Source organism: Strigops habroptila, chromosome 11 (genome assembly GCF_004027225.2).
Source record: "Strigops habroptila isolate Jane chromosome 11, bStrHab1.2.pri, whole genome shotgun sequence".
In the NCBI taxonomy this organism is placed as follows: Eukaryota; Metazoa; Chordata; class Aves; order Psittaciformes; family Psittacidae; genus Strigops; species Strigops habroptila.
This window is the reverse complement of record NC_046360.1, coordinates 2,465,086-2,485,373: the sequence shown is the minus strand read 5'-3', so window position 1 is coordinate 2,485,373 and position 20,288 is coordinate 2,465,086. Positions and strand designations below refer to the sequence as shown.

The following is a 20,288-nucleotide window of genomic DNA, read 5'->3' as shown; positions in this document are numbered from 1 at the left end:
GCCTTACGTCATGTTTACTTGAGGACAGGTTACACATGGGTGGAAACAAATCTGACAATAATCTCTTATCAGTCTCTGCCTATTACATCACTCAAGAACACGGTGAGAAATAACAAAGCAGGAAGTAACTTGCAGTGAGCAGTGTAAAACAGACAAGGAGGAGAAATTAATGTTACTCATGCATAGAGAGTAACTTTGCAAAAAGGCCACATCAGCACACGCCTGTAAATCTAGTTTTCAACCATCTGTGAACATATGGACAGAGGCCCAAGTTACAGCTTTACAGCTCAGCTCCAGAAGCATCAGATTTGGCAGACTGTGATGAAGCTGTAACTGGTTAAATGAATGAAAGCACTTTAATCCCCTGAGAAGGCTAAGGCCCCTTAGGTTGATAAGATTTCCATGTATTTATTTATTTATTTTAAATATAGCATCTGGTCCCCCCAGGAAAAAAGCTTAAGATCCTCTCAAAGCTGCTTCAACTTCTGGAAGGTGCAACAGTTGCCACACAAAGCAGGTTTCCCCCCCTTTTATTTCAACAAGTTGGGTTTGGTTGGTTGGTTAGTTCAGGAGGTTTTGTTTGTTTGTTTTTAAAATCAGCTTTGCATGAGGCTCTTAAGAAATCACCAGTGTTTGCAATACCAGGGCAAACAGGTTTTCTGGCTGCAACTCAAACAGGAAACAAACTGGCTTAGCCTGAAAGTAATTTGTTTTCTGCATTAGTTTTCAGTTATTCTCTCCCCATCTGGTCCAGTACCTAACGACAACTTTTCCATGGCACAAGAAAGGATCACTTTTTGCATAAGAATTCTTATTCATACAAGGTCCAGAATGCTCAAACTGTAGGCTAAGACCTTGCACTGTGTCATTAACCCAGTAAAGGCTGGATGAGTGCAATGAAGAAAGCACAGGTCTCCACATCAACATTTCCTACTTCACAGCAAGCTCCAAATACGAGATCAGGCTGCCCAGAGTTAACGTCCTCTCTCTAACAACTAAATCATATCCAGATTCCAGAGCATACTTCAGATGTTAAGAATGGAAATTATGGTTAATACAGAGCTATTTGCATTACTCTTTGCATTAATAACTTTTCCTTTGGTTTAGCTCTATTATTTTTTTCCAGTTAAAGTTATACATCAATGCAACAAAAAGTTGCATTCAGTAAAAGCTGAATAATAAGTTATGTATCAGAAACCACAATCCCTTTAAATATGTACTTTATCACTGTGTATTTTCAACACTTCTACATATTAACATGAAGTATTTCTAAGTACTGGTTAGTGAAAGGGAAGTTACTGCTCAGCTTCAAGTCAACTAGGCAATGAAGTATATGCCTGCTGAATACAGCTCAGATGTACTGGGATTTGAGAGAGACAGACTTCTTATCAGAGATTTCCAAGACAACCTAATCGTCTTTGAGAAGGAGTAAACTACAGAACTCTAAAGGATCTCTCCTTTTGCACTGGAACATCATTTTGGGGTGTAATACTTCAGTTTGTGTAGTCACTTCACCTAGTTTGATTTGCTTTGACTCCTCCAGAATCTCAAGAAACAGAACTTCCAGGAAGACAGGACAATGTGAATCTCTCCTCAAGGAGCTGACAACTTCTTTTCACATAAAGGAATAGTACTAACATCTCAGTAGGAACTTAAACAGTTCCAGCAAAGCTTAGCTGTTGGGAAACATCAGTTTGAGAAGCCTGAAGTGCTTTAAACCCAACATTTCAGGTCAGAACCTTGTGTCAAATTTACATTTGTGTAATGCAACAAAGAAGCCGAGTTGAGATGTGAATTGGTAAATGCATTTCTCTGGCATTTAAACAGTTGTCAGAACAGCCTCTTGTTTCTTGATAACCCAGATTGGATGATACCTTCAACAAAAAAGCTTAAATCATATTATTGGGGTTTTTCTGCCCCAAACCAGCCAGTTGCCAACAGAAAAGGAGAAATATTGAACCGATCAATTTCAGGTAACTCCTATTAATCACAGAATGATAGAATGGTTTGGGTTGGAAGGGACCTTAAAGCTCATCCAGTTCCAATCCCCTGCCACGGGCAGGGACACCTTCCACTAGAGCAGGTTGCTTCAAGTACATTTTAAAATCAAAGTTAGAGGAAAACATTTAACAGATTGAAACACTCCACACCCTAAGATCACACACAAAGATCAACAAAGTTGAGCCACATCTGAAGTCCATCCTAGAATGTAATCTTAGCTGACGAGCTATATCTTACCCATCTATAAATCTGCCCTTAAGGACATACTTTTCCAGTTAGGTATTCTTATCAGACTCCCAAATGAGCTTTTGCCTATCATGAATTCATTGTTCTGATGAACTGCAATTCTACACCACTGGAGGCTCGCTGTTTTCAAGATGCAACTCTCAGCAGTTGTTTTCCCCATATATCCATAATCATTTCAGCATTGCTACTGCTCAGGAACTTCACAAAGCATTCAGAAGCAGTCAATGCAAGCTGCAAGAACTGAGGAATGTGTGCAGCATTTAGTTGCTGGAGTTCTGCAATGGTACAGTCAGACTGGAGCAGCTCACGGCTATGATGATTGTCGCTTAGGAAATGCTGTGCTGAGGTGGGACCTACAAATTCCATCAGCCTCTCATCCTCTCACGGAACATATTACTGAAAAGTTACTGCTGTCAGTCTAAATAAAACCCAAATGATATGCAGCAGTCCAGTTGCATTTGTATCTTTGAGGGAGATGCAATGACTAAGCAAGTAAGTGACAGTGACAGGCCTGTCACAGTGACAGGTCTTTCACAACCAGTGCTAGATGTAGGCTCTGAGGATGGTTTCCTGCAATTACTCTGTAATAGTTCAGTTCTACAGCCCATAGTGCTGGGCAGGAGTTCAGTGGCAGAGAAAGAAAGTATTAACAGAACAATGGATCATTCCAGTTTACTATTACTTACTAACCTGGTGATTAAAGATATTTAAATCTGAATTATTATACATGACATCAGCAGAGTCTAGATCTACTACAAGAAAACAGCATGGAACCCGAAAGGGTTAAAGGCCAGCAGACAAGAATCCTGTCCATTTATCATTTGTATTCCTGTGCACACAGTCTTATACTGGCATATAAATTACAGACATCCATCACTGACATCCTGTGCTAGGAATTGCCTCAAAACCTCACACTTTGAATTTGATGATTCAACAGGAAGACTTAAGCCAAGCAGAGCAAGTAGGGAGGATGAAATAGTAAGCTTAACCTGTTCTACTTAAGAAACAGAATTTGGAACCTTATTACTATCAAGCTGTGGCACTTAGGATATGCTGCACTATTAGTATTTCCTGTATGAGATACAGGAAAATTAAAAGCTATGCCTTCATCGGCATCAGAGAATTGCCCCACTCAAGAGGACATCCCAGATCTCACACAGATCCTTAAGAAAAAGGCAAACAAGTGGTTAAAAACCGATGCTGAGAGGGCTCTGACAGACAGAGCTGGGGAGAAACGGTAAATCTTTGCCTCCATTGCCACTCCCAAGAAAACACATCTCAGCCCAACCCTGCCAGCAAACACTGCCCTCACTTCACCTTAGTCTCCTTCATGCTTTTTTCAACTTGGCCCTATGTTTTGAGCTCTCTTTACACAGAAAGAGGAGTCAAATTCTTCCTTAAAAAAGTAAAATTAAAAAAACCCTAAAGTATCCATCCACCTTCACTGCAGAACCATTATCTGGTGGGGCAGTGCAGGAGAAACAACAAAATCCATGAGATTTTTTTCCTACACAAGGTTCTTATGGTAATCCAGAAATGCTTTTTATGCCGGGCATCCCCTCCTACCCTTGTTTTTACCTAATTGAACTTTAAAAAATTATACTGAAAATGAAGAGAAATTGTAGCCAAATAACAGTAAAACAATTCTTCAGCCTGGTGACACTCACGTAACTGAAACCTAAAATCAGACCTGTTACAGTGACTGTAGATCTGGTGGACATACAAGTATCATTCTGTTATATTTGAAGGGTGTAAACGTAGCCCTTAAGAATACAACAAACAATGCACCACCAGCTTTCTGCTGCCTGTTCAAGCAAAGGTTTGTGTTTCAAGGCGAAGCTTCTCTCTTTTCTTAGTGGGTTTATGCCAAATCAGTTAATCAAAAGCGACCTGTGGTCTATTACTTTGATCCAACTATAAAAGATACAAAATTATTTAAACAAAGGTGTTTAAACTAACAAAATCAACCCCCTTTTATAAAAGAGTGAAATGATCCATCAGCAGAAGCATTTCTGATTCTGGATTTAGGAAGGGCAGCCAAGTAACATGGCACACCACCAACAGAACACGTAATTCCTGGATGATCAGTGGCATTATGTGACTGCTTCTGTTGCTGCCTATCACCACTCAGGGGAACAATCAAGTATTGAACTGTTAGTTTTCTAAAGACATGGTCCAGAATAGGGCAAAAGAGCTGCATGGAAATCTCATGACTGGAGTTACCGAAGGTATGGAAAGTTAAACTATAAATATGTCGTTAAATACTGGATGTTTGTCTACAGAAGACACTTGACAAGAAAGCTGGAGCATAAATTTACATTACCTTGATCAAAAGAAACAGTAGGAAAGCTATGAATATTAGCAGAAGTTACAATTTATCAATCAAGAGCAGACATGGAGGGTGCAGGGTAACCTTACCAGAACACGATCTCCAATTTTGAGCTCCCTTTCTCCTTTCTTTAGTGATCCAGCTTCAGAGAGATTTGATATCGACTCACTTGCAGTTTTTGAAAGGTTGCTAATCTGAGAAGGAGTTGAGTGTTCCTTAGAAGCAAGTGGTGAAGTTTTCTGTGGAATTCCTGAAGGAGGAAGTGCAGCAGCGGCTGACGACACCATGCTAGCAGCTGATGTGGAAGTTGGTGATGTAGCCCTAGAAGCATGAGCTGTCTGTGTACCATTGGCTTCATCTTCTGTCAACACTTTCCTTGTCAATTTTGATGGTCTTGTAAATATTCCCCTCAAGGGTTCACACTGGAAATAGCGAACTCCAGCCACGGAGCCATCATTCTTCCCAATGGGTTCATCGAGAACAATCCCTGCCCACTGTCCTGGAGCAAACTGTGTTTCACCAAGGAACTGAATAAAGCCAGGTTTATTTCCATTGACCCAAACACGCTCCCCAACTCTGAAATCATCCACAAACTCTTCATGTGCATCTGCAGTGGTTGTACTTGAGGTCTTTTCATTGGAAGCTGCTTTTTCTGCTGGAGCTGGAAACAAACACAATGAGAAAGCAACAGGAATCAAATAATATTGCATAAAACATCATTACTTAGCTTGAATGTAACAAGCATTTGGAAAACCATGATTTGTGTAAGGAAGAGCTTCCAATTTTCTTACTTACAAAACCACTGTCATCTCTGGAATACAGTAATTCCTTGGTGTAAATAGTAAAATCAGTGTATACTCATAGCTTTCAAGGTACTTTTATCAGATTATAAGGAAAGATTTAAGATATATAAATGTTCCTTACCAGCTGCCACAGATGCAGGTGTCTTCAGCAATGTACCTCCATGCTTGATGGTCTTTGAAGGAGCCTTAAGTCCACTTGGTTTTAACATACTCATCTTTCTGCAATACCAGTGTTAATCCTCTTCGTCTGTAGCAACTATCTTTTTCCAAACATGGATAAAATATATTATTCAAGTTTTTCCAATTCTGGAATAAACCTGTATATGAAATATGAAAATATTAGACATGAAACAAAAGTCAGTGTTTTAACTCCTGCAGAAGAAATTTCTATATATACAGTCCGTGTATGAAATGCATGACAGAAGATGCTTTGCAATAACAACCAGAAGCATTTCCCAGGATAGCATTTCCTCATCTTTTGAAGGCCATTTCCCACTAAAAGACACCAAATCCGAACCTGAAACACTAAAATAACTCACTTCACTGAATGCTGCTGTATTTATCTTAAACTGAAAGGCTATTTTAAGAAAGAAAACAAAGCCCTGAGCAGCATTACTGACATGACACATAGATATACCCACTCTGTCTATACTGTTTTCAGTCACATCTTCAAGTGTTGCAATACCAACTTGAGACCAGAGAACTAACTGCGAGAGAAAGCAAGAGAACCAGGAATTTCAGGATAAAAATAATGTTTTAAAGAGAGACTGGCACTGAAAAACTAAAACTGCTCAACAGAGTTAGACGATGACAACTAAAAAGGAAACATCCACCTCAGCTGTATGTGATCTCTTAGATCACAAGATACACTGGCTCACAGTCCCCAACACAGTGCCCCAGCCACGCTCCTCTGGGAAGCGGAGGAGGGACTCTTCCCTACGTTGCTAGGATAGAGCCCTGCTCTGACTTGGAAGCCAGCTATAAGCTTTTCAGGGAACTATGTCATGAGGAATTTGCCACTGAAGGCATCTTCCTTCTGATTACAACAGTTTTAGAAAGGCTTTTTCATCTAGAATGAAAAATATATATATTTTCCCCTCAAATACTGTAATAAGGTGACTGGTCTACCCCCATCTTCAAAAGCACAAACTGAACACAGCTTGGCTATTTGATAAGCTTTACATATAAGGCACTGACAGAACTGCTATGCCCACATAAAATGACCAGCACACGTCAAAACAAAAACCTGAGGAGGAAAAAAAGGACAAGACAGACATGTAGCAATAGACTGTTTGCTCAGAACATGGCAAACAAGAACAGTAAAGCAGGTCTCAGTCCTGCCAGTTCCTTGCATTTTGGCAGCAATGAGCACACATGCGCAGGCAGAAAACTGACCCACTGCACACTTCCCAAAACCAGTATGCCCAGCTAGGTGTGCTGGGTGTTCAAAGGCAAAACAAACACTCCTGAAGGAGAGACTGCCATGCCACAGGAAGGAAGACTAAGGAGACAAGCCAACTGTGACTTTTACCTAGTGGTTTAAGTTCTGCCTCTCATGTATTATTAATAGGCTGCACATCAGTGTTCCTAAAAATCAATTCACTGTGAAAGGGAAGTATCAGGCACACTGCTTTGTGAACCTAAATACCAAAGTGAAAGGTTTCTTCTGCTATTTCAAGATCTTCCATGTCAAGTTTAAGGCATTTTCTAAGAAGTTTGCAAAAATGTTATACTTTCAAAAGCATTAATTACCACCTTGGACGTATGGTGTGTGCCTGCAATTTAAGTTATGCTCCATGAAAACTAGGAAGTAGCACTGGGAAGACTTATGAACCCTTTTCCTAGCATTGCCAGAAGGATGCTACCCACCCAGCTGCAGAGTTATGACTCCTGGAGAGAAATATTTCTCCATTGTTTTTGCAAGATACACGGTAGTTTACTATTAATTCTTAAGTGGGAGTTAGCTCTCGAAAATCAAAGCAGGAGGACAGGCACGAAATAGGAGTGGGAGGCACGGTTATACACAAGAACAACCAGAGGACCACTTCAGATGTCACTTCGGACACAGTAGGAACACTGTGGGGGTTTTATTTTCCCCTCCTACTACGTACCTGCCCTGCCTGCTAAATCTCAATGCATCCTATGTGCATCACTTTCCTCAACCCATCTAAACCCATGGAATGGAAAAAAGAAGGGTTTGGTACAAATACATAAATGTGAGAAGTATCAAGGTCAGTTCTTTTTAGTTCAGCCTCCTCTGTCAGTGCCAAACACCAAATTCATGGAAATTCAACAACCCCACTTGAGCCAAAGTCCCCCTTAAGAAACACTGCTCCTCAAACCAGGAAGCTAGAAGCTGCCTTATAATGTTCTGCCATTATTTCCATATACTACTTCTTTTTTCGCCCTGAAGAACATTCCAGCACCACACAGGTAGTAACCATCCACATTGTGCAAGCAACGGTAAAAGAAAACACTAAAGTACCCTCCCCCCCCCCCCCGAAATTACACTTTGCCGCTTTCAAATAGTTATTTATTAATAGGTATTTGACAATCCTCTGCTCAACAGAAAGTTAGAATGTTCCAATATAGCATTTCTTGGCTCAGGGTGCTCATTCATATTTTAATCTCACTCCCCACAGTCATGGGTTATATATTTGCTGTGTCATTTGCTTTTCTGAACATACAGGCCTTCAACTAGGCCAGAAGTAACACAATCCTTCGTGCCCTGGTTTCAGAGTTACTGAAACTGGAGCTTAATTCAAAAAGCTGCTAAAATACAGGCAACGCTTTTTGGTAAATGACTGCCTTGCTGCAATAGTGAAAACGCAACTTTAGGTCTTAGAAAGAAGCAGGACCTTCATAGCAGCACTTCCTAACAGAATTCATCAAACACTGAAAGCACATGAATTTGCATCAAGTGATTTCGAGCATTACGCACTCCAGCATTTCCTAACAGGCTCCAGATGTCAGTTCCCTCATTTGAGTTCTCCTAAGAGCCAGCAGCTACTTGTCTCGATTTGTTCTCTTTCCTGCCTTGAATCTGCCTCAGCTTTCCTGAAAAAGATTCTTTATAACCAATAGGCAATAACCAAAAGCTTCTCAAAAGATGCTATCAGGAACCTGAGGAAATGCCCAGAAAGAATCCAATAATACACTCTAAGTGTTCAAAGCCACAAGTTCTATCAGTACTGCAACTGAGCAAAAAGTAAGAGATTTTAAAGACAAGCTTTACTCTTGTGCTATTACTGGGTAATATATGATTCCATATAATATGAAAATGTGTTATTCTCAAATAAACTGAAGTTTTTGGGTGTGTGCTGATTACTGAAGATTTTCAAATGCAGACATGAACCCCTGCACTGGCCCTTTTAGCTGTTTAGTAATATCCTTATTTACCTTTTACAGACCTCTAAGTAGTGCACGGATCAAAGCGATCCAGAAGCAACGAGTTGAGAAGCACTGATGTAAGAAAATAAATCCTACTGATAGTAGGCATAAATTTTTTTGGCAAGTTGAGATTAAAAATAAATAAGTAAAATTGAACCACATAACATTGAACTGAAAAAGCAGAATGTTTTCCAACTGTCAAAAAAGGAATCCCTATAATAAAAAGAAAACAGCTGTCTGCCACTGGTTCTTTCAAGGTTGTATTTTCAACAAGTAGTACTCCAAAATGTACTAAAATACAATTAAATAAGAAAACAGGGGGAAAAGTTAAAGCCTCAGGTCACTCCACTTAAGAGCCCTGCAGGCATGACAGGAATGTAAGAGAACCAGTAGTTCTTTAAGCTTAGTTGACATCTGACAAGCGTGCTGCCGTCACCATCTCCTTCCTCAGCACAGGTAGTGCCATGATTAAAAGTAAAACACTGCATCTGATAAAACATTTGAAACAATGACTTGACAATTTAAGAATAATTTACTAACATCACTACTTCCATGGAGCAGATGCAGTGTTTCCATGGAGAAAAGCAAGTTGTCTGTCCATTTGGTACCAAAACAAAGAGGCCATTCTAGAAGAGAGCAGCAGCATGTTTGAATTGACTCAAAACAGCCTGGATAATCTCCATCTTCTGCATGCAGACACATGCAGCCTGACTCTGTGCAGTGTACTTTGAGGCTGGAACACTACTCTCATGGTTTATTTGCATAATAAAGTGAAACAATTCTTTGATGATCATCTGCTATCAGTCACACACGAGTTCTTCAAAACGCTTCAATTTAAAAAGATTAATATTAAACTTCATTAACACCATTAAGAGACTAAATACTGTTGGAAAATGCCATTCAACGCCAACACATTTCTAAGCTGAAAAAAAGAGGCCGCTTCAATTTGTTAATTGTTAAGTGTACTGGTGCTTTGCAAAATACACATAAAGACTAACAGATAGAGAGTAAGTATTCTAAAAGTGCTGCCCAGAATAGATAACTCTGCTGAAAATCTCACAGGGATCTATAACCAGAGAAGATCATACACAATCCCTGTGGCAGTCAACTAGTAGGCATCTAGAAAACAAATTGTGACCACGCCATGAAGAAAATGTAATATGTCCGAAATAAATGTATTTCAAGGACCATCACAATGCAGTAACTTCACTCTCCTGAGAGAAAAGCAAACTCACCCCATGAAACAGTGAGTTTGAAACAGCAGCCTGAGCAGCATTTCTTAAATAGCTATTTCATACTCTTGATGTTCATACCACTATTGCCAAGCTTTCAGCAGCTCATGAATCATGCCTCAAATATCCCAACAATGGTTTAGAGAAAATAACTCGGAATTTTGAACCTGGAAAGTTTTCTCCTCTGGTCCAGGAGTTCCTCCAAGAGCTCAGACCCTCCACAGTTACAAATACAACCCCTAAACTTAACTGCAATCTTAAAGCATATAAGTATCTTCCGTATGATTCAGATCCAATTCTTATTAGAGCTCTAACAGTTGTATTTGCAGCCTCCTGGGCTGGTATTACATTTCTGTAAAAAGTAAGTATATGTATTTCCAAAAGCACTTACAATAATGCTTTCAGTTGAATTTAGAGACTTCTGAAATTGATGCACAATTTAAAAACACAACCACATTTCAGCTTTGAACAAAAGACATGCCTTTACACCGCACTGCTATTGGCTTCTTGCTACCTCTTTAAGAATATTCCTCTCTGTGCAAGCATGTGCCAGATCACAGAGACCTTCTGGAAGGTTCAGACACGAATGAGATTAATTCATTCACAGCAGGTCCACAAACTGGGACATACTCACCAACACCCTTAGTGAAAGAATTACACAAGTACAGTCCTCCACTACTACATGTTATGCAGCCAGATTTCTCATGTTTTGGAAAACTGCAATGTCAGCACCCAGCGTGAGAGACGAGCAATGGAACAATAGTCTTCCTCATCGTGGTGCTTCCTCTGCTGCATTCTGAGTCTGCTGGAGATATTTCATGTTGCGCAACCAAAAAGACTGAATCACCATTTTGCATTGGATTACATTTATGATGAAATAATTCCATAGCAGACAGTATCCATTGTAAATGTCACACTAAACTTCAAAGTCAGTTCTGTAACAATTACAAGTAGTTAAACTATTACTAAAAGATGGATTTCAAAGTCTTCATGCTTAACTTCACGGACTTCTCCTACAGTCATAGAGCCATAGAATGATTTGTATTGGAAGAGACCCAAAAGCTCCTCCAGCTCCAACCCCCTGCCACAGGCAGGGACACCTTCCACTGGAGCAGGTTGCTCCAAGCCCCTGTGTCCAACCTGGCCTTGAACACTGCCAGGGATGGGGCAGCCACAGCTCCTCTGGGCACCCTGTGCCAGCGCCTCAGCTCCCTCACAAGGAAGAATTTCTTCTTAAGATCTCATCTACATCGCTATCATTAGAAAAGACACTAAAATAATACACATCATGTAATTCAATGTTTATCATGCTAAGTGCCATTGTGTTTATTTGGCTTACTGAATGCTCTGCTTACTGCCAACACCAAAACATATGGGCTGGTATGTGTCTATCAGAACAGAGGTTTGTATCTCACTTTTAAAGGCAGAAAAAAATTTACACGTAAAACTCAGATGATAAGGTAGGAAAAAAATAATAAAAGGAATCCAGACCTATCTCTCAGATCTGCTGTTTGCAGATTCTGGCATAAAAAATAAAAATTTAATATGAAAATAAGCAAGAACATCTCCTAGTTTATACAGGATCATTCTTATGACATTCTACTGCAGCTCATTGCAGCTCAATCAGGTACACCCTCCACAGAGGCAAACACTCATCTCATATGAAACACAAAGCCTCTGTTTCTTATACCATGTTCTTAACATAAATATGTATTTTGTAAGGGACAGACTCTTCCAGAGAGCATCTCTGTTTATTTTAACCAGGCATAACTCTTAGATTAAGAGAATGAAAGCAATCCTTTGCTCTTCTGAAGTGCCTTCAAAGTCACTACCAGGATTACTCCAGGAAATGACTGTTGCATGCCGGATTTAGTATGCCCATAGTCTAACTCAGAATACAGTTTGCTTTTGCTATCATAAAAATACAAACCCAAAAACCTGTAGTATGTTGGGAAGTATGCCCACTGCTATGACACAGCTCTTTTTGAGAGTGTCATTGATTTTGAACAAAACTTGAAGCAAAGTGTGGCCAAAAAATGACTCAAACTGAAACGTATCTATACGATCACTACCAGAGGTCCTGAAAAAACCTTTCAACTCTATTTCAGAGGGCATTTGTTTAGATAAACATTAGTCTGAAGCAACTAGTATGTTACCCGGAGGATATCCAAAACAGTCCCAACACTGTAACACAAACACTATGCCTTGTCATCACTCTTCCCACTATCAAGCAACCATCACACCACAGTATAAGGACATCCCCATAAATAGCTACTGGTTTTCTGTAACTTCAAAGGGTGAATCTCTGTCTCCTTAAGAACCCAGAAGACATTCCTACTTTCTTGTATGCTTAGAGGGACTGGGGAAGAACAAAATTTGTTGCTTGGGAATTAAGCCAAATGCCCCACAGTGCTGTCCCTCATTAAGGCAGTGACTGATCTTGAGCTCAACCAGCAACTTTAGATCTGTTTCTTAACTGAGACAGAGAGGAGATGCTGTATTTCTATATCCTGGAGATGACTTTAAGAGTTTTCTGTGCCAGTTCACAGACCCATAGCGTATTCAGGACCAAAAACTTTAAGATTACCTTTCAACATCTTTTCTGGCAGGCAGGCCTGCATACAAATCCGTATTTACCCTTTGATTTTGAACCTGCTGGGTAATTTCAACTAAATAAAAGGCAGGAGACTTCTAAAGAAAACCTAGATTATATTCTTACAAGTTTCACAGAAGTAGGAGGGAGACTCGTGTTCAAATAGTCTTGAGTTTCTCCCAGTGACTTTCGATCAGATCAACTATTTCCTGAAGCAAAATGGAAAACCAAAGTTATTGTCATCAATACACTTGCCAGCAGCAGGTTATATAAAATCTGAATGTAATACAATTAGGAAGGCAACCATTATGAGACACACATCCACTGAAAATAAGAGGGGTTTAGTGACATTTCTAAGGTAGTAAGAAAGACACATCATGGTTATCTACCTTGGAAAGCGCAGGATATTCACTGCAAACTGGACAAACATAATTCTCTCTGCACATGCTCGGGGAAGGGAAAAGGCAGGGACTTTAAGAAACTGTACTAAGATCAAGATGAATCAGATCAAATATAGTAAGAGGCTTAGGACCTCAAACCATCAGTCAGATATTACAGCAATGCTGTGAGGAAGGTAATTCATTAGAGCTTCTGCTCTGCTTATGGATTTTAATTCTGCATCAAGGACGTTATAAGTCACCTCATTGTATCATTCCAGAACCTGCTATGCTCATCCAGATTCCTAAATGCCTCAAGATCCTCAGTAAAAAAATACACCACTGAAACACAAAGACTGCTGAATATGAAGCACAAATAAGAGAGGGTGTCTGTAACAGTAAAAACCTATTTTGGGCTTGCAATTTGTGAGTAATTTCTTCCTCAATCTATGTTGCTATTTCTAAACACAGTCTGTTCCATTTTTCTAAAAGATTCCCATCTTCAATTAACAAGGAAGAGCTGGAAACTGTTAAAAAGCTTTAAGAAAAGAAAAATCCCAGAAAATATGATGCAAACTCTACCACTTCAATCTGCCACTGTACACATGCATTATAGAAATGTCACTGCTATAGTCTATTAAAAGATCAGAAAGCACATGATCCTCCTCAGCACACATCATTCTCTACAGAATGAGTCAAGGATTGAGAAGTACATCAAAGTTTGCACCTGAGAAAGTAAATGATTCTGGTAAGCCCGCTATCAATATTTACTACTTTTCCTACATTTTTCCAAGGGAATTCTGTGCCTTTCCCAAAAGCCCTCCATTTTGATACAAGAAGAGTAATTTGTTTAACTGTCTGCACTGACTTCTGATAATAACACACTCCATCTCAGTAAGTGCATTCAGCCCACAGTAACAATGATGATTCTGGAATAGCAGAGCATCAAGTTTAAGTTATTTGGGATCTAAAGTTTAAATGAAAGTTTGAGAAGGAAAATGCCACGTCCTGTCAGCCTCAAACCCAGACGCATATAAGTAAAGACATAAGGCTTCTCCCTAATGCAATTGCGACTGGGGCAGCTGAAACAAAGATGCTGCTTTTTATGGTAAGAATTTAATCTTGATAGACTTGGGTGAAACTGTAACTGTTTCACACTCTGAAAACATCAAGTCAGCATTCCCCTTTTAGCTCTCCATATTCTTAGCCTTTTAAATTAGCATCATGACTGCTATATGGCTGTCATATAAGAAAGCAGAAGTACAAATACAGAACTTAGACAAATATTGCTGTGATTGAGTGGATGCTGCTGCCAAGCAGAGAAGCAGAATGAGAGTGTCAGATAAGTGAACTCTATCAAATACTGAGTTTCTCTCTTTGCCTTGCTATTTCCCCTCAAAATAAGCTAAAAATATTGACAGTAAAATGATAAAGATCAAGAAAACTGAAGAGCTTTTAATGGTGTTTCTCCTTGAAACAGCAAAGTGAAAACATGTCTTATAAATTAAAAGAATTCATGCCACTATTCCCTCGAGAGTCTTCAGAGTTTGTATGAACAACTGATGAGACAATCCAGGTGGAAAACAGCCGGTGTTAAAGTAGGAACTTGTACAGTCTGTTCGTAGATACAGCTTCTAAATCCCTTCCAGCCTTTTGGAGGCCAGGAGCTAGATATCAGAGTTGTGGGTAACTTCTAAGGGTCAGTTGTACACCTGTGAGTCCCGTGAGTGCAACATCACTGCAAAACTAAATGCCTGTAGAGCACAGACACCTGGACGAGCATAGACATATTAGCAGATGTTTGAAATCATCAGGGACCGTGCTGCTGGCAGAGCTAGCTTCAGTTCTGCAGGTCAAGAACGAAATGGTTGCTCCAGTAGAACCTGGCATCTAGCTGAGGCAGCTGAGATTACAGCTAATGCAGTATGTAATTGCCTTTCATGAAATAACCAAACACCATCCGTCTGAGGCATTTCTAAACAGGCCACTCCAATAAGGATTCCAGTGCGTTACTTTTTATACGTGCCAGCAGAGCCAGTAGTCCCTAAGGAATGCCAAAAGATTCAACAAGGGCTGCATTCATGCATGGTCATCATGTTCAAACATTAGAAAACTCGCGTTCAACATACAGAGTTAACATTTGACCTGAACGTTTTAAAGAGTGAAAGAAAAGCTGTTTTGAAAGATCACGTTGGCAAGACAGATGGCTCTATTTCTTTTGAAGGAAGATCTATTCTGAAATATTCTCAGTCACTCCCAAGAAAAACTTTAACAGGGCTAAAAGGATAAAGGGAGGAATGCTGAAGGAATTATCCAATCTGCCCAAGCTAAGTAAATAAAGGCTGTCCTGGATATTCACATTCAGAAGATGGTAAACAGATACGGCCCATAGCTCAGACAGAATATCTACAGCAGCTCTACAAAGTCAGAGCAATCAAAGCACTGCTCCTTCCTGCACTATAATCCCACGAGGAAAGAGGTGGTTTATTTCCTACAGGATAACTGTGTGACAAGGAAACAAGACAGCTGTTTTCCTGCCTGCTTTCTCTTTAAAAGAAATCATGTAAATTATCTAAATCTTTTTGCCAAATAAAATCTCCCTCTTGATCCCTAAGGATACGGACATTTGAGGTCACATTTCCAAGCCCTCCTGCTTCAGCCAGCACATCCCTCTCCATTCGCTACATACAAAGCTTTAGTGCAATTCAGCTAGAAAATCTTCTAGCCCATGTAAGGAGTAGAAAGGAAGAGAACCCTGAAATCTCACCATTTTAAAGCAAGAACTAATAATTCTGTGCACTTTTTTTCAGTCATTCTACGTTCAGTATGTAAATGAAGAAGTTTTGTACCTCAACAGTTATAGCAGACTAAAATGGGAGTGGTTATTTACTTTTCCTGCACAGGATCTAGTTTGCTATCTTGTTACACGTTGTAGCAGGTGCACACAGACACACACTTAAGAAAAAACCTCTCTCTGACATTGCTAGTTCCAGAATTACAGGCATATTTCTGTTCTTCCAATAAAACTCTTCCCAAAGCAGCAAGCAGAAAGGCATTTCCTCTTTTGTGCCTCTTTTCTTTCTTCTTCCTACATGTTAATACAGATATCACATGCTTTCAAATCCTTCTGCTCAAAGATCTCAAAACAACCTGTGAACTTCCATAAAACCCTTCCCATCCAGCACACTGGGTGAGTGACTGAAGGGGTGGGGAGGAGTCTTCATTTCACGGTCATATATTTAATCATGAACACAGTCATAGACTAAATTTTCATCCTTGTACTGTTTTGGGAAAGGTTTTTGTGCTGTTGGCTTTTGTTTGTTTTCATTTTTGCAAATTATTTAAAACACATAGACAAAGATGTTATAATGAAAGGAAAAACTAACTCCCGATTTTAATGCAGCAAGAGCCGCATTAACATCTGAGTAACAGCAACAATTACCTTGTGCCCCATGACAGCTGAGGCACTGAAAAGAGAACACTGAACCGCCTCAGGTAGCAGCAGCACCAGGGATATAGCGGGAAGCAGGAGGGGCCCCACAGCACAGCCTTTGCCTGGGGGTCCCATAGGTTTAACCTGGCAATAAACTCTGGCTGAGCCCCCCGGCGATACAAGAGGAGCTCACCTGCAAGTCAGTAGCTTTGAGAACAACACAAGCGTAGGGAGCAGACATAAAAACAAACAAACAGAAAAAGCCAAGGTAAATTATAAGCCAAATGTTAATCAGTAAAACATCAGCATGCAAGCGTGGGACGCTGAGAACTGCAGGTCAGCGTTTATACCATGACATGCTCAGACCCCTTCCCCACAGAACCATCCACTCAAGGCAGCAGTAACTCAGCACAGCGCTGCATCCACCAGCAAGACTCGAGCAGAGCCTGCACTCACCGCGCTCATGTCCCTGCCTGCTCCTCAGGAACCGCACACACACCCAAGGGCTGGGCGCGGTGGGAGACAAGGGAAGCCCCGAAAACACCGGGTCCCTCCGCACCCTGCCCGCCCTGCTCTCTCCCCACCAGCCTCCGAGTTCACAGAGCTCAGCTACCCCACGAGCAGCCAGCCCCGTCCAACCGAGGCCACGGCGGCGGTAGCCACAGAGGAACGGGATGAGCCCGAGCACGGGGCTCGGGAACCTGCCAAACCGGCTGCTGTCACCGCGGCGGGGAAGCGCGGGCACGTGTGGCGGAGGCCAGCAGCTCGCCGGGCCCCACCCAGCCCAGCATCGCCTCACACAGGTCCCTCAGCGCAAGCCCCCGCCGCCGCCGTCCCCTCACAGCCCGCCCAGCGCCTCACGGCCGCCCCCGCGCCGCCTCGCTTCCTCACCGCGGGGCCGAGCGCGGGCACAGCGCGGCGCCCGGACGGGAAGCCGAGGCCCCACGGCGGGAGGCGGCCGGCGGCTCCCCCCGCCCTCAGGCGGCGCCGTTGCGAGCCCGGTAGCGCCGCTGCCCCCCCCCCCCCCAACTCCTTCCCCCGCGCGGGCCCCAACGGCGGCCTCACCGCTGCCCCCTCAGCTCCGCGCCGCCACCGCGACCGCCGGGCGCAGCTCCGGGCGCAGCTCCTGCCGCTGCCGCCTCCCCCTCTGCAGCGGCGCCTCCCGGCTCGCAGGGGGCGGGGCGGGCAGACAACGTCTGCGCCCGGCCGGGCCCGCGGCGCCGCGAGGCGGGGACTGCAGCAGCGGGAACCGCGCCTCACCCGCGCCCCTGCCCCGCGCCCGCTCTCGCCGTTCCCCCCCGCTTCCCCGCTTTGTTCGCCCCGGGGTGGTGGTGGGGAGCCCTCCTCCGCTGGGCAGGGGTGAGGAGCGGGTCTCCTCGGTCTAACCCTGCCGGGCCGCCACCGCGGGGAGGGCGGGCCCCGGGAGCCGCCCAGCACGGCAGCCCGCAGGACGTGGCTCGGTGCAGAGGGTCGTGTGGTCCCCGCATGGGGAGGGGGGAACCGGGCACCGGTAGCGCTGAGCCCCGGGGATGCGCTGCGGTAGCAGGCGGGCGTGAACGGGAGGGAAGGAGAGGAGAGATAGGGAGATGGGAAGCACGCAGCTCCGAATAGGTGAATAACTTCAGTGGCTGCTGCTTTTCTCCATTTTCCTTTTGTCCTAACGCCCAGGAACTGATCATTCCTTCTCTTTCCCTACTGAATAGTTTAATTTTCAGTGTGTTTGTGAATCAATACACTGCAACCTGGCACTACCCCACTGCTAAAGTTTAAATAGCTGCAGTGGTCACTCCAACACCATCATCAACAGCTTAACACCGATTTTCAAGGCTGAATCAAACAGCTCTGCTTCACTTCTTCACCCCTTACAAACAGGCAACAGCTAGCCAGCCCCTAACTGCTGAACCCACCACAAAGCAAACCTCAGTTTGCAGTCTCACAGATCATTTCGTTTCTGCATGATGCCATTCAAACAAAAGGGTGATGAGAAAGCAGTTCCAGGGCTGGAGCCTGACTGCAATTTGTTTCATTTTGGCTTCATTCTCTGGCATTACTCCAGCATGGTAAAGCACAAAATGGTGTGACACAGTCCCTCAAATAATAGGTTTCAACTAGATCAGCATTTAGCAATGTTTGTTAGAATTCCTCTTCCTAAATGTTAAATAGACTCTCTCACCATGAGCAGCAGATGTGGAATCAGATACTGGAATCCATGGACAGCCACCTCCTGTCTCCCTGCAAAATTTGATAAAAGTTTTGCTGAGTAAGGACTTGAGGATTTAAATATTAGATTGTGTTTAGAAGTGCACAGCCAGCAAATGATTACTTAAACCAAAAAATTGACCCTGTAGGCCCTAACTATGGAAATAATCCCTCCCTTACACAATTACAATAAAAACCAGAGAGTCAGACTTAACTTTACAGAACACCTGCCCAAAATACCTGCTGGTTTGGGAGCTGCAATTGTGAACCTTTGTGCTTGGTTCTGGGATCATAGGTTTGAGCTTTCTATGGTGATGTGATGCCAATATTGAATGTGTTTTCCTCTCCGTGTATAATTTTCCTTCACTAATTTCATTTTTTTTGGTATCAGTTCCCTTGTTACCATGTAGGTGCAGTTCAAGAAGTTCAGTGCACACTGAACTGCAACTATGGTTGCATCCAATTTGTAGCAATCATTATGAAAAAGGATGTTGGCACTATAAATCACAGAACTAAGGGCTAAATATGATTGAAAAGACAGAATCTCTTTGATTCCAGTCCTAGTGGCTGCTCCCTTCTCTGAACTGCAGGATCGCATCAGTCAACATATAATATACAGACATTTTCATAACTCCACATAAACAGGAATTGCTGGATGCTCCAGGGAAATGCAGGATGCCGACATAACTGCTGGCATCCTGGCCACAAGCATAAGGCCCACTTTAGAATAAAGTGTTCTCTTCAATAATGTGGCAATGCCAGTTGAAATTGTTTCTGCCCTCTTTCAGATTTGTGAAGGGTCCAAAATTATCGAAGCTTCTCTTTAAGAAGAGCATCTAAAGATATCCTGAGATTCATTTTTATATTCAATGGGACATATCCACATAAATAGGAAGATTTTGAGTATAGGATTTTTTCTTCATCTAAATGAGCTCTTCAATATGAACATCTGCTTCAAAACAAAGCAACTAAATGCTTTGGGGTTTTTTTTTTTGTCATCACAGAAGTGCTACTTCAAAAATCCCAGCACAGAAACTTGCACTATTGCTTTCTATAGTTGTTTCTGGTAGTTCCTTTCACAGCTTAGTGGATTGAAAGGCTGCAAGAAGTCTTCCCATTCTTAACTACTTACTGTTTTCATTCCCTAGGTTGACCATGCTACCCAGCAGCTGCACAAAAAAAGCTGTTTTTTCTCCATGTTCTTTGGAGATTTTCAACCAATTTTCATTATTTGTTCTACCCAACACAGGTAAACCAAGAGAGAACAGTACTTAAACTGACAGTATTTAAAGAATCCTTTCTGCATGCTTGTTTAAACAAGGTACTTAATTTAACAATAGTGTTCATCTTATCTCATTTCAAAGATAACTGAGAAACTATGCACATCATTCTACCACTGATGCAAATACCAGCAAAAGCTGAGTTCTCACTTACAGAGAAGCAAAGCAGCAGGTTTTTTGTTTCTATTGAGGTTCTAAAGAAAGGGTATATACATTTTTATTCAGTCACTGGGTGACAGCTAAACATAGGCTATAAAACTTCTGATGTCAAATCTTCATTGCCTGTAGTTAGCTAAAGTTGAGGAAGCATCCAACTGTCACACATTATTTACCATGTTATTAAATCCATCCTGTTTGTAAGCTTCTCCGAGGATTGAGACCAATTCCTACCTCTGACTCATCCCC

The 20,288-nt window shown here is 42.0% G+C and overlaps 1 protein-coding gene across 18 annotated transcripts in view; it reads right to left on the bottom strand.

Moving 5' to 3' along the window:
• CLIP1 (CAP-Gly domain containing linker protein 1) overlaps positions 1 to 20,288 on the bottom strand; it is a 72,340-nt gene that overhangs the window by 49,826 nt on the left and 2,226 nt on the right. For 17 of the 18 annotated variants that reach the window (XM_030500774.1, XM_030500777.1, XM_030500778.1 and 14 more), the window contains exons 1-3: positions 17,470 to 17,655; positions 5,501 to 5,696; positions 4,666 to 5,237 (exon numbers count right to left, since the gene is read on the bottom strand). In XM_030500774.1, the coding sequence (XP_030356634.1) occupies positions 4,666 to 5,237; positions 5,501 to 5,594 (666 nt within the window). In that variant the 5' untranslated portion in view covers positions 5,595 to 5,696; positions 17,470 to 17,655. Of the gene's footprint in view, positions 1 to 4,665; positions 5,238 to 5,500; positions 5,697 to 17,469; positions 17,656 to 20,288 lie in introns of those variants that run through there. The other variant, XM_030500776.1, reaches the window with a different exon arrangement.